This window comes from Nelumbo lutea, chromosome 3 (assembly GCF_056320005.1).
Source record: "Nelumbo lutea isolate HS-2025 chromosome 3, American lotus-T2T, whole genome shotgun sequence".
Taxonomy (NCBI): domain Eukaryota; kingdom Viridiplantae; phylum Streptophyta; class Magnoliopsida; order Proteales; family Nelumbonaceae; genus Nelumbo; species Nelumbo lutea.
Genome location: NC_142686.1, coordinates 45,826,065 through 45,840,325, shown reverse-complemented (window position 1 = coordinate 45,840,325; position 14,261 = coordinate 45,826,065). Strand labels below are relative to the sequence as shown.

Here is a 14,261-nt window from a genome sequence, read left to right as displayed (position 1 = left end):
ATAATTTCCCCCCTCTTTGTGGGCCAAACAAATAAAGCAAATAAAATAATAAGCTTACTACTACTGGTAGGTTCCACTTACACACTGCACTCAAACAAAGAGAAAATCCAACTCCAAATAGCTGCAACCAAAGGACAAGATAGAAACAAGTGAGAGCAAGTCTCCCCACTAGCTTTGCACAAAAAGCACTAGTTGGGGGACAAACACAAGAAAGGTCTTCTCTTTTGTAGGTTGTCCAAAGTGTTATCTTTCCATGTTACACTTCCCAACAAAAAATAGCAATTTTGGGTGGCACCTGCTTAAACCGAAGTTCCTTAATTGGAAACACCCTTGGTATAGGGTGGAAACAAGGGGCCTTGAAAAAGGAGGCACAAGAAAAGGTACCTTTTGGGCTGGGTGACCAAAGCCTTCTAACGAGCTTGGAAGGGACCAAAAGTTTTCACAAGCGTGGGAGGTGTACACGCCTCCAGGCGAGGCGCCCCTAAAATGCCCTGAGGTGTAGGCCAGAGGCACTGACATCTCTGAGGCATACAACTTAGGTGCAAGAGGCGTATGCCTCGTACGCATTTTTCATGAGGCATACTAGAGGTGTACACTTCATCCGCCTCATGCACACTTCATTCTTTTTAAGAATGAAAGGGAAGGGAAAAATAGAAAAGGTACCTTTTGGGCTGGGTGACCAAAGCCTTCTAACGAGCTTGGAAGGGACCAAAAGTTTTCACAAGCGTGGGAGGTGTACACGCCTCCAGGCGAGGCGCCCCTAAAATGCCCTGAGGTGTAGGCCAGAGGCACTGACATCTCTGAGGCATACAACTTAGGTGCAAGAGGCGTATGCCTCGTACGCATTTTTCATGAGGCATACTAGAGGTGTACACTTCATCCGCCTCATGCACACTTCATTCTTTTTAAGAATGAAAGGGAAGGGAAAAATAGATAAGGGGACAAGACCCCTCCCCCTTTCCACTAGTTTTATGCATCTTCATTCTTTTTAATATAAAATATTTTTATTAAAAATAAAGAAAAATGGGGTTCTCATTCATCTTCTTCCTCCTCATCCCCTTCCTCTTAAGGAGGCTTATGCCTCCTTGTTTTCAGGAAGCTTACGCCTCTTATGTTTTGAACTACACCTCACGCCTCTACTAGTGGAATGTGTCGCGTCACGCTTCCGCATTTTAAAATATTGGTCTTGACAGAACTATCAAGAAGAAGCAAAAGTTTAGAAGCACAAGGGGCCTCATCATCCCTCAACCCCCTCTTGAAGCCGAAATCCCAAGTCAAGGACAAAGGAAGAATAGGTGAGGAGAGTAAGTTGGAAACAACCTCTTTCCTAACCAAAGAAATAGATTAAAGAGATGGGAAGAGATCCTTTAGAGACTAATTACCCACCCAAATGTCCTCCCAAAAGAGTACAGAGTCACCAATACAAACGTCATACCAAGCAAAGTTGAGGAAAAGAGGAAGGATACTGTGAATAGCTTTACAGGGTGTTACCATAGTAGCCTGATGAGAGATGCCAGCACCCCAACCATTTTCCAAGACTTCGTGAATACTCACAATTATCTCATAACCACTTCCCCAACAACGCAGAGTTCCTACTTCGTAAATTCCCTAATAAACCCAAACCACCTTCTTTCTTACTCCGACACACTTTCCTAGCTTACTAGATGGAGTTCAGATCTGCACCCCACAACGTCCCACATCACATCCCTGCCTTGTATTGAGAACATCTCCCGATGATGACATCATCGGGTCTGGTATTATCATCGGGAGATGTTCCCAATACACGGTGGGGATGTGCTGTGGGACATTGTGGGGCGCAGATGTGAAATCTAAGAAATGTAATTCTTTTTCCATGAAGTCAATCTCTTTTCAAAATTTTCAACCACTGGATCTCAAGTCTGGTGTAGGGATAGGAAGCATCAAACTTAGGAACCAGGCACTTTTGGGTAAATGGTTGTGGAGGTTTCCTTTGGAACAGGAGAACTTATGGCATAATGTAATTGCAAGCATTCATGTCATGGCCGCATGGCAGACAACGGATGGGATGCTGGTCTCAATCCTAGGGCAACACGGGGATCTCCTTGGAAAGCAATTCACAGCTTGCTACCTTCTTTCCTTCCACTGGTCAGGTATGATGCTTGTGTGGGTAACAAAGTATGCTTCCGGGAGGATATCTGGTTTGGGGACACTCCTCTCAAAGGCAGATTTCCACCTATCTATTCCTTGTCCCTCAACAAAGGGAGAGTGATTTCTTCAGTGCTTGTTAATGAAAATTCCTGGGATCTAGGATTAAGGAGAGGGTTAAGGGAATCTGAATTGGGCTTAGTAGATGGTCTTATCTCCCTTCTTAATACTGTATTCCTGGACCTTCCTTGTCAAGACAATAGGATTTGATCGGTGTCTCCTTCTAGCTCCTTTACCTGTGCCTCTTTTTTCTCCGCCCTCCTTCAATCCTTGCACCCAGGAGGCTCCTTTCCTACAAAGGAAGTCTGGTGTAATCCTGTACCCCCAAGATATGAGCCTTTTGTTGGGAGGTGGTGCTCCAGAAAATCAATACTCTGGATAATTTACAAAAAAGGAGGCTGAATCACTGCCTCTCCCCTTATGTTTGTTGCCTTTGCTTGGGAAATGGTGAGGCAATAACACATCTTTTACTTTCTTGTCCCTTTTCTTCTTGTGTGTGGAGTTGGTTTTCTTCCTTATTTTGGTTGTAGGTGGATCCCTCCCCCGAATGTAACAAGTCTCTTCAACCCAAGTTTCTTCCTATTACCAAAGAAAAGGGGAAAAGTGATGTGGAGGGAAATAAGAGAAGCCATTCTTTGGTCTTTATGGGAGGAAAGGAATAACAGATTATTCGAAGGGGCACAAAGATCAAAAGAACAAATCATTGACTGCGTAGCCAATAAAGTCATACATTGGCTGAAAGTTAGTGACTTATTTAAAGACTTTTCAGTGGATGATATACAAAGGGGTTGGTCAACAGTGGCAAACTCTTCAACCAGACAGTTTGTTCTTCAGCCTTTTTGGACACCTGCAGCACAACAAAGGGTAAAATTAAACTTTGATGGAAGCTCCATAGGTAATCTAGGACCCTTCGGAGATGGGGGAGTCTTCAGGGATGGGGAGGGCAGAATGGTGGCACTATACTCTGGCCCCATAGGAGTGGGAGATTCTTTGAGAGCTGAAATTTTGACTCTCCTACAAGGCCTGAGATTTGCCAATGCAATGGGGATTTCAGAAATTGGAAGTGGAAGGGGATTCTAAACTGTTAATAGGGTGGGTGCAAACAAAGAGGTTGGGTGTATGGAATTTTAGACAGCAAATAAGGGAAATAATCTGCTTGGAAGGGGAAGCTGGAGTAACTTTCAAATGGGTAAGGAGGTCAACCAACTCTGTGACAGATAGATTGGCAAAGCAGGGGACCTTTAGGGAAAACTTGTTTTGGGCTGTACTGTAATTCTTGAAGTTGTTTTGGGGTCAATACTCATTGTTTGAGTGGTTGATAGTGTATGGTGTTTAATTGATATCTTTAATGAAAATTACCGTTTCCAATAAAAAAAGAAATCTACTCTCCCTTGGGTTGGCTCCTAGGGGAAAACCTAAGTACTTAAGTGGCCAGGAGGAAACAGAACAACCTAGGCAATCTGCAATAGACTCTTTAACCGCAAAACCCAAATTGAGACCCACCACACAACTCTTGTCCATATTAATCTTCAATTAGAAATGTTTTGGAAGTAGCAAATTAAATTTTTGACAAAAAGTTGTGATATCGTCAGCAAACTGAAGTGGGTCACTGACACACCATTTCTACCTCCTCCAACCACTTAGTGCCTCAATCCTATCGGCTTTTGTAATCAACCTGCTGAAGACATCAGCCACGAGTGAATAAGAAGGGCGAGAGAGGATCACTTTGTCTAAGGCTTCTACAAGCTGGAAAAAAAAATCCTTAACTACCTCGTTAACTAAAACCAAGTAGTGACAAGAACTTGGAGATCCACTTATCATAGTTTTCAAGGCGCCAAGGCGAGGCTAGGCGACAGGGGGCGCCTTGTCGCCTAGGCGATGGATTTTTTTATGTAGAAAACATAGATCCTAGGGTAGTTCCCTAGGTACCATAACCATATTTCCTTAAGAATTATTCATAATTTTCATAAGAAAAGTATAGAGTTCATGTTGAAGTATAGAAAATCAACATATTCACGAGAAGAAAAAGAAGGAAAAGAAAATTCAAAAAATATAGGGGCTCAACTCTTATTTTTTGTTATAGGAAAAGAAGAAAAGAAAATGTGTTGATTAGAAAATGTGTAGTAGTAGTAGAAAATGTGTTGATTAGACAAAATTTTAAGTTCTTCCTTACTTATTGGTTTAGGTTTTAAAGTCTTTGGGGGTTCAAAACAGCATTTAGCAATGTTTATATTAATTAAACCCTAACAAATAAGAAAATAATAAAAAGAAATTAGTATATAAACACACAAAATCAATAATTTAGTTTAATAGTGCCTATTGTATAATTATAATGTAAAAAAATAAAGAATAAAAAGTATTTTATAATACATAGTACAAAACTGTTTGGCGATTAGTCAAGGTGAGACTCAAAGTGTGCCTTATCGCCTAGGCGTTGCCTTGACACCTATGCCACTTATCCACTTGCACCATCTATCTCCAAAACCACAATTGTTGAACACCTCAAGAAGGAAATCCCAATCCACCGGATCATAGGCCTTTTCAATATCCAATTTGCATACAAACCCTTAATTACAAGACCTCCTCATCTCCTCTACACACTCATTGGCTATTAAAAATCTGATTATTTATTTGTCTACCTTGCACAAAGGCCCCTTGAGCTTGTTTAACAGAGAGAGGAGATGAGGAGGTCTGGCTGTCAAGGGTTTGTATGCAAATTGGATATTGAAAAGGCCTATGATCTGGTGGATTGGGATTTCCTTCTTAAGGTGCTCAACAATTGTGGTTTTGGAGATAGATGGTGCAAGTGGATAAGTGGCATAGTTGTCAAGGGGACGCCTAGGCGCCCGCCTGGGCGATGCGGCACCCTTTGAGGCTTGCCTTGCCTATCGCCCTTGAGCTTGTCTCCTCTACACACATCTCTCCTACCTAGTCACTAAGCTAATAGGTCTGAAATCCCTAGGTTGACAAGCCCCTGATTTTTTAGGAATTAGGGCTAAAAAAGTTGCATTAACTGCATGGCTGATTATATGCTTGTCCTCAAACTCTCTAAAAACCTCCACGGGATCATCTTTAATTACATCCCAACAGTCTTGATAAAAAGCCATGGTGAAACCATCTGGGCCTGGTCCATAAACATTTGTCAAGATCCATTCAAAATCTTCCTCCACCCGTCGGAATTTAATTGAGATCGTAAATCAACCTATCAATTCCTCTTTGCCTTCTACTACCGCATTTCTCCACAACATTATAATTCCTCCCGAGGCTCCCCAAGAGGGTGACACAGCCCAACTCAGGCCTCTAATTCTTATTTCATTATGATATAGTGATGGGTTCAACCTTACTTTGATGAAAAATATTTTAAATTTCACATTGCGGTGAGTGTGGATTGATCATGCAACCTTCAAATCTTCTCTGATGCTCTCCCAACTGAGCTATCCCTGCTTGTGGGGTTAAACCTTACTTTCATAAAATGGATAGTTCAATATGTATTTCGTGTTTATCAGAATTATTGTGGATTTTATAATTTTGTACCTTGTCATGTGTTATCTGACAGATTGGTGTATTAAAATTTCTAGGATCCTGAAACAAAAAAGCCTCGGGTGAAGATTTATGTTGACAAGGAAACAGGAAGGAAAAAAGGGGATGCACTTGTGTCATACTTGAAGGTATTTTCTTCTAAATAAAACTTCTTGTTTTAAAGAAGGGGGTGGGAAATAAAATTATTACATTTGTTTATGTTTTGTTTTCCCATTGATTAGGAACCTTCAGTAGTTCTTGCTATTCAAATTTTGGATGGGACACCTCTCCGTCCTGGTGGCAAGGTTCCTATGTCAGTAACCCAAGCTAAGTTTGAGCAGAAAGGTAACTTCTTGTTAAAAGTGCTCCTGTGAGGCTAAATTAGATTAGATTTGGATAATTTCCATAAACTTTTTTGTATTACTAATATTAGGTTCATCTTCTACTGCAAGAAAAGTTATTTCAATTGTTTTTCAGGACTGGGATCATGGAACATTGTACCAAACAGCTTTCTTACATGTCCTATACAGGGGATAAATTTATAGCCAAACAAGTAGACAAGAAAAAGAAAAAGAAATTGAAGAAGGCTGAAGAGAAGATACTTGGCTGGGGTAAGTTCTTGTCCTACATATTTAACATCTTCTGTTGATATATATTGGCTAACTGTTTGACTTATAACAAATCTGCTTAAATAAGCTGCAAGTCAGATTCATTTCAGTAGAAGTTCTTGCCATCTCTCTACACTTTCTTATAATGTCATCTACCGTAAAGTTGGGAAACTGTCCAAGGGCTTTAGCTCAATGAGCCACTCTGATAGTGATACACTCATTGCTACTTCTGCGGTTCTTTCCCTTTTGAAGATTCAAGCATTTCTTTCCTCCCAACCTGTCCATAATATTGCTGCTCTAGTACATTTCCACAAGATCCTTCCCTCTTCTTTGGCCATCTGAAAACAAAAGGTGCAAAGAGATATGACGTGCTAGGAGTCCACCACCTCAGCATATGCATTTCTGCCACCCTCATTTGTGGATATGTTGTTTCTTGACTGCCCAAGACCTCCATGCCAACATTGGCTGACCTTGCAACTGTTTTATAGAATTTTCTTTTTAAACTAAGTGGTTCACTTATCAGATAAAACTCTTAATGCATCCCTCCACTTTGCCCATCTTGTTTGGGTTGATGATGAAAGTAAAATTACTAAATTGCCAATTTGGAATTCGATGGATTGACACTAAAAAGTAGCAAAACAATAAAAATGGCATGCTAAAGAACAATATCTCTTTTGGTATTGTTACATCACTAGTCTCAACACACCAGATCATTCTCAAAATGAACTTTGCTGAGTGAAAGTTGAGAGAAGCATCTGAGGGTTAGGGTTCTAGAATAACCAAGTTAAAGGGGCCAAATGGTCTTATAAAATAACATAAGGGTAGTTTGGGATTTTAGAAATGTTTAAACCCACACGTGACAGTCATACGAGAATGAAGTTAACTGATAGAATGCTAGTGGCAGGGGAAAAGTGCTGGAATCCAGGGGGATTTTGTCACAAAACAAATTTCAGTGGGCTAAATTCCCCATCGCTATGTCACAGGGTGGCAGTCTGTTCTTTACCCTTTTTGAAATCATTACTTCCTATTTATGGTAAAATAAAATTTGATAGTAGGAACCCCAAGAGGAGAAAATGAGATTAAGAGTACGGAGATCAAGCTAACAGGACTACTGATTGAAAGCCCAGAATGCCAAACAATAAACATGAACTAATTGAAATATAACAAGAAAAATTAACAAGAGCTATGGGAGAAAAGTAGATAATCAAGCATTTACAGATCTGGAGTTTAACCAATTGTGGAGTTCTCCCTCTAACCCTCTTGGCCTCCATTTTGATTTAGTAGGCTTTCCACCTTTTGAAATATTGTGCCTTTAGCTAGACGTTGGAGCAGGTAGGAAGAACTAGATAGACTCTCTGAGAGATATAAGTGATGTTTCCCTTAGTTATTGTGCATGCTGTGTCATTCCTTATGGGTTAAGCTTTAAAGTGTTTTGGTGGTGGATTTTATTTATACATTGACCTTCTGTTTTTAGTGTATGGGGGTGTGCACTACTGGTAAAGTGATACCTGTTAAATTCTCATGAATACATCTACCTTTTTAATAAATTTCTTTTTTTCCTGCTTTTCTTGATAGGTAAAAGGTAATATTATTAAGTTTTTTTTTGATGAATAAGGTAATATTGTAAAGTTGGAATGGGTAGAAAGCTGTATGAAACATATACAAGTATGGCTTACATATATGCATCTGTCTTTATGATAAACATAAAATGCATGATGGTTATTGCCAACTTGATGTGATAGAACCAAAGCGTGGCAATGGCATGGAAACTGGAGTCCCATGTCTGTCTAGGAGTTTGACCTGACAAGCCTGACAAGATAAAACACCCGGACTTTAGTACACAGCCAAAAAATAGTATTTACTATTAAAGAAGTCCATATATTCTGTAACATCATATACCTATATGAAATGGACATAGATAAAACTAAAAAGGTAATCTTTTCTACCTTGAGACACTATAGGAAAAATTGTGCCTAGAAGTTTCCTTTAGAAACCATAGTGTCAAAATCTGAAGCCTGCCAATCATAATATATTGGTTCTAATGGATTCTTTACAATCCTCTTGTTGTCCAAGGTACAGCTGCTGCATTCCTTTTGACAATGTTCAACAGATGACCTAAGTAAATGGGTCTTCCTGCTAAAGCTGTGCTTGGGCTAGGCTTTTTATCATGTATGAAATAGTCCTTGTACTAATCCAAGAAATACCAACACTGCTGACAGAAGTGGGCCCATTTTCTATAGGCAGTAGAGAATGTAAGTGAAGATACGGTACTGCATTGATATCTTGTCCAACGAAAGGAACCACAAAAGTTTTTATGTAAGATGAATCTTTATGTAGGATTATGTAGGACATGTATGAAACTCTCAACCAGCTTGTTTATCACTATTTGGTGTTCCCCTAAATTTTTTTGTTGCATCTCTACTTCTAAATCCTAAATTTCCAATTGCACATTTCTGTCACTGTTGATACCTTTCATTGTTCAGTCCATCCATTGCAATTTTTTTTCTCCTGGAAAAATGGGCTTTACAACCCTTTTAAATCCCTCTCCTTTTTTACTTCATTTTAGAAAAAGTTTTGGTACATGCAGCCTACATTGAGATCTCATTCTGCATCGTGTTTTTCTATAAATCAATTTACGTACTTGTGATTTTTGAATGTTAGTTTGTTTCCATTTGTGGTCTTGTTTTTATTGATTGCATATAATGCAGGTTGACTCTGTACATATGAAAAAGGTAGTAACAAGAAGAATAAACAGGAAAACTGGTTGCTAGTTATTTGAGGAGCTAACAATCCATGTTGAATGTATTCTTTGATTCATCTAGTTTAAGAGCATAATTTATCGTCAGTTTGTCCTATTTTCACATCAAGTATATGCAGTCCCAATTTTCCAGGTCTTGTTGCTTACTCTCTGTCTTTAGCATCTATATTTGGTTTGTGGGGTCTGTTATTTTTAAGTTCATTTGTCTAATTCCTCTTCTGTTCAGGTGGCCGTGATGATGCAAAGCTATCAATTCCAGCTACTGTTGTTCTTCGTCACATGTTTACACCTGCTGAAATGAGGGTAGCTATTCAAACCTTGCAAGAATTGTCTCATAACCTTGAGGAATTTGATAATGAACTTGGACTTCATTATGCCTACTCAGTTTCAGTAAACTTCTACAACTTTGACTGCAATGCATTGTTTTTGTTGTATTATAAATCAACTTTCTCTGTGCAGAGTGATGCGGATCTTCGTTCAGAACTGGAGGCAGATGTTAAAGAAGAATGTGTAAAACTTGGTCCAGTGGACTTGATCAGAGTATGTAAAAGAAGAGTTGTCTCATATTCTCTCACATGGTTTTTAGAATGAAAGTGATTTAGTTGAAATCTAAAAGCATTTACAAGTATGAAAACCTGTATGGTAGGAAACTATACAGGGGAGTTTCATACAATCCTGAAAATCAGAAAACAATAACAAAATTATCAGCTTTTCACAAAATGAATTCAATGCAAAGTAAATTGGCTAGATCTATTCCCTTGTATACTTTGTGGATGGAGAGCCAAGAGTGCACAATAGCCACCACCATCCACAGGACTACTTCTTTGGAGTGGATTGACTCACATAATATAGTGTTCCTTTTCACCCCACTTTGTCCAAACATACAATAAGGGATCCAGCTCCAAACATACTGAGACAATAAGTGGTATTAATAAAGTCATATCCGAGGTGTTTATGAATATGGCCTATGTACAAACAACAATAGAATGGGAAGCTTACATATGAGCATTTCTTTTGCCTCAAATTGACCCAAAGTTCCTTTGGTCATGTCCCTTCATTTTAAAAGCCGAAAAAGCATGCATGGTAGATTGTAGAAAGTACCAAATCCAAATGTACTGTGTAAATGATTCTGAAGTACCAAATAAAAATGGGAAATGTGGAAATAGATTATTTGTTGTTTCTCCATTCCTCACTAATGGATAAGAGAACATTGGATGGTTTTGTCTGGGATCAATTGGCAATTCCCTAGCTTAAGCACCATTTTTTATGTTGTGGCATTTTCATCAATTTTCTTTGAGAAATTTGTACTATCAGCTTCAATGTTCTATTCATTCAAATTTCACTATTAGTTGGAATCAATACTTCTCTGACCATTCCCGAAACAACCGAAGTGTGATGTGCTGCAATCTTCTTGTACTGAAGAAGCTTGTATTGAAAACAAATTGGCACTACCTTTATCCCTTTCTGTTCATTTCTATTCTATTGTATTAATTACTGTCAGCTTTCTTATCAAGGCTACTAGTATCATCATTGATTAATTATTTGTACTATTATGCTGAAACACTAATTCATGACTTTATGCATAAGATTTATTTTGTTTATTTCCTCTTTTTGTTTCTTTACAGGTATGCGAGAACCATCCCCAGGGTGTTGTTCTGGTGAAATTTAAGGGTAGAAAGGATGCTCAAAAGTGCATAGAATTGATGAATGGGAGATGGTATGTGCTTGTCCTTTAGCCATGAACATAAAATGCATTTCATTTGAAACTTCTTGCTCATCTGGCATGACTTGATGTTATCAGAATTGGTAAGAACATACAGAATTTGGGACTACCATCATAGAAGAATTCTTAATGGCATGCATATGTTGCTTACAAACACAGAATAAATTTCTCTAGGATATAACTTATAACACATAAGCCTGCGTTGGCACAAAAGGTCATGTGGTTAGAATTCAATTCATGCAATGCTATGAGAAATATGCTAGTGAATTGATACTTTCATCAGCCTGGAGCTTAGGCTTATCTTAAGAGTGACTAAGGTAGAAGGGGAGAAATCTTCTCCCTGAAAAGGCAACATGCTGATAGCCATGCCTTAAAATCTCAACTGTTCCATTAACCACTCTCTCCAAACGGCTGCTCTTCTGATAAAAAACCCTTGAGTTCCCTTCCAGCCACACCATCCACAAAACTGAAAGAGGAATGGTGGACCAAAAGTCACTCCCCTTTCTGCCCATTCCAGCAACCTTCCACCACTGTAACAGAGCCAGAACAGAGCATGGGAAACACCCCTGATATGATATGGCCTTGAAGAAACACATCCACATCTTATATGTGAAACTGCAATGAACAAAATAGTAATTAGATGACTCTTCCTCTTCCCTGCATAATGGGCACATTGGGCAGAGGGAGTCCAGTAAATTACACCCTTGCAAGAGTGAAGGTTAACAGATTTAGATTGAAGCAAAGCCAACAGATGGTTCAAAGTATCGATACGCCTCGTATCGGTACTTAGAAAGACAAATACATTTTTTTTTTCGAACTGTGGTTTTTGGGGAACTAAAAATGGGTTTTTTTATTACAAAAGGGTGGGGTCCTGAAACACCTCGGGACCCAAAAGATAATACGATACGGTACACCCGATACGGGGCGTATCCTATCGATTTTTTGAACCTTGTTCTGAAACTTATGATATTTCCCAATCATTTGAGTTCCTCCTGAATTCTGGAGTCCAAGTAACAGATTCCCCATCCACCACCGAAGCTTTCCTGGTACTAGCGAAGTGGAGTTGAGGGAACAATTCGTATAGAGGTCTTTCTTCACACCAGCAATCCACATCCAAAATTTCAGCCCGATTCCATTTCCAATTATGTATTTAATGCCATTAACAAAACAGGGATAGCCTTGTAGATCCCTCTCCAATCATTGCATCCTTAAGGGGGGGCTGAAAACTAGCTATTGAAAATTCCTAAGCTAGCCATTAGAGGCGCACTAACATATTATTTGTTAGAAATTCATTAATCAAAATAACAAGTGGTTTGGTGCTTCATATTAATTTAAGCAGCATCAAATTTTATGCAAGTCTTCCAAGTGGGTTCTGTTGCCAGGGTACATTGAAAGGGATATATCTCCTTTACATTATTAGCTTGTAGTTGCCTTGTTACATTCTTTGTTTATGACTCATTGCCTTCTTTCCTTGTTCTTTCTGTTTGCTTCCTTCAGGTTTGGTGGTAGGCAGATTCATGCCAGCGAAGATGATGGTTCTGTAAACCATGCCTTGGTCCGTGATCTTGATGAAGATGCTGCTAGATTAGAGCAGTTTGGTGCCGAACTTGAAGTTGATTGAGTTGTGCCATAATGTTTAATGTCCTTCTAATTAAATCAGTTTGAAAAATGCTTTTCTATTGAAATCACCCTTTGTTAGAGCGTTAGATGTAAAGATCTAGATAAATTTTGAATTTATGTATCAAAAGCAAAAAGTGCCATCTCTAATCCCTATAGCATGCATGAATTCTTGTTTCCTCGCTTCGCTTCACCCGTTCCCCCCATCGCCGTCTGGCTCTAGTACTATTAATGTGGTAAGAAACATATCGGAAACATAGTTGCCAAGGCATCTAGGCAATTTTGGGATGCAAACAATGGGTTACCTGGTCACTTGGGTGTAAAGAATTTCATAAAATAAAATACTGAAATTTGTCAAGTTTTCTAGTTTTATATTTAGATGCATGTTAATTGAAAATAGCAATTCTCTTTAAATTCTCTCAAGATATGGAAAATCATCTCATCTTTGAAACTTTTTTTTTACCTGAGAATCGCTCCTTTGATTCGTGTTAATAAGCAATTTTTCATGTATTGTGCATGCCAATACTATATATATATATAGGCTCTACTGGCACTAGCAGAGATAGCTGCTTGTATATCAAGCTAGCAGACGGTTGGTGTGACTGACACGGGTAAAGCAACTGGTGCGGATGATCTGTCACTGTGGGGGTAAAGCAGGCTAGTCTAGTGCAACAGTTTTCAGAACTTAAAATTAGTCGTATTTATACTTTTGTTTCCCTATTTCGCTGAACGTATTCCACCATTCTTTAGAGGTTTCATCCATTATTTGTCCGGAACATAGAAATTTGGGGTTTGATAATGCGTTTTCTAATTAAAAGTAGGTATTGTATATATGTTAAAAAATAATGAAGGAAAATTTTCTCAATGCTTTGAAATCTCTAATTGTGGTTCGACATGGCTACTGAAACAGTTGTTTTTTAGTAGCAAAGAAAGTGGTTTAGCTGAAGATGTGGTTTTAGAGGATGGAAATCTTCAAACTCATGGCACGCTTGCGAGGGTCCGGATCTAAGTAGGCACATGGTATGCAAGTTGAATGAGTACTTAACATTTGACAATTGTCAAAAGTTGTTTTTAATCTTTTCAAGGGTAGGCTGGGGGTAGGGGTGGATTCGATTTGAGCTGTCGAATATTTGGTTATTTGAATTCGGCTCATAGAAATAGTGTTAGGTTCAAGTTCGATTTAAGCTAAAGACTTGAGGTCGAGCTCGGTTTGGTTCAAAAGCTCGAAGTTCAGGTATGACTCAGCTTGAGATTGATTGCAAGCCAAGGTTTTTCTAAAAAATAAAAGTTATACATATGAAAATAATTTTTTATTTTATATATAAAAATAAGAATTATAAAATTATTTACTATTATACAGAAAAAATAAAAATATTATTATATATATAATAAAATTGATTTATTATATATATATATATATATATATATATATGTGTGTGTGTGTGTGTGTTAAAAATTATTTATTTATTGTAGTAGGCCTGATTAGCAAAGGAGTCTATATATCGGGCTCAAGCTTAATTCGAAGCTCAGTTTAAACTGAATCGAGTTGAACTTTTCACGAGCCGAACTCAAATAGCTCGTAAAAAACCCGACTCGTGGCCACCACTAGCTGGGAGTATTTTAAACGGCAAGTGTCAAAATTTTTTAAGTAACCATTAAATGTGTTTACAATTCTATGCCTACCTGATCCAGACTGCGCTTGACGAGTTGTTACGTCGAATTGTTAAATTGAAAAGTTTAGGATGCCGATCACAAGCAGTTTGGATTTCTTCTCATATTTACTTCCAACTTCAGTCGCAAATCCAATGCCAACATGTGATGGATTTGACACATTGGATGAAAGGTTTGAATT

At 38.5% G+C, this 14,261-nt stretch overlaps 1 protein-coding gene across 3 annotated transcripts in view; it reads left to right on the top strand.

Moving 5' to 3' along the window:
• Positions 1 to 12,559, top strand: part of ELF9 (RNA binding (RRM/RBD/RNP motifs) family protein) — a 29,741-nt gene extending 17,182 nt beyond the window's left edge. For all 3 annotated transcript variants that reach the window (XM_088977980.1, XM_088977981.1, XM_088977982.1), the window contains exons 8-14: positions 5,763 to 5,852; positions 5,946 to 6,048; positions 6,234 to 6,314; positions 9,296 to 9,372; positions 9,529 to 9,609; positions 10,695 to 10,786; positions 12,290 to 12,559. In XM_088977980.1, the coding sequence (XP_088834106.1) occupies positions 5,763 to 5,852; positions 5,946 to 6,048; positions 6,234 to 6,314; positions 9,296 to 9,372; positions 9,529 to 9,609; positions 10,695 to 10,786; positions 12,290 to 12,413 (648 nt within the window). In that variant the 3' untranslated portion in view covers positions 12,414 to 12,559. The remainder of the gene's footprint in view (positions 1 to 5,762; positions 5,853 to 5,945; positions 6,049 to 6,233; positions 6,315 to 9,295; positions 9,373 to 9,528; positions 9,610 to 10,694; positions 10,787 to 12,289) is intronic.
• Positions 12,560 to 14,261: the final 1,702 nt, after the last annotated feature.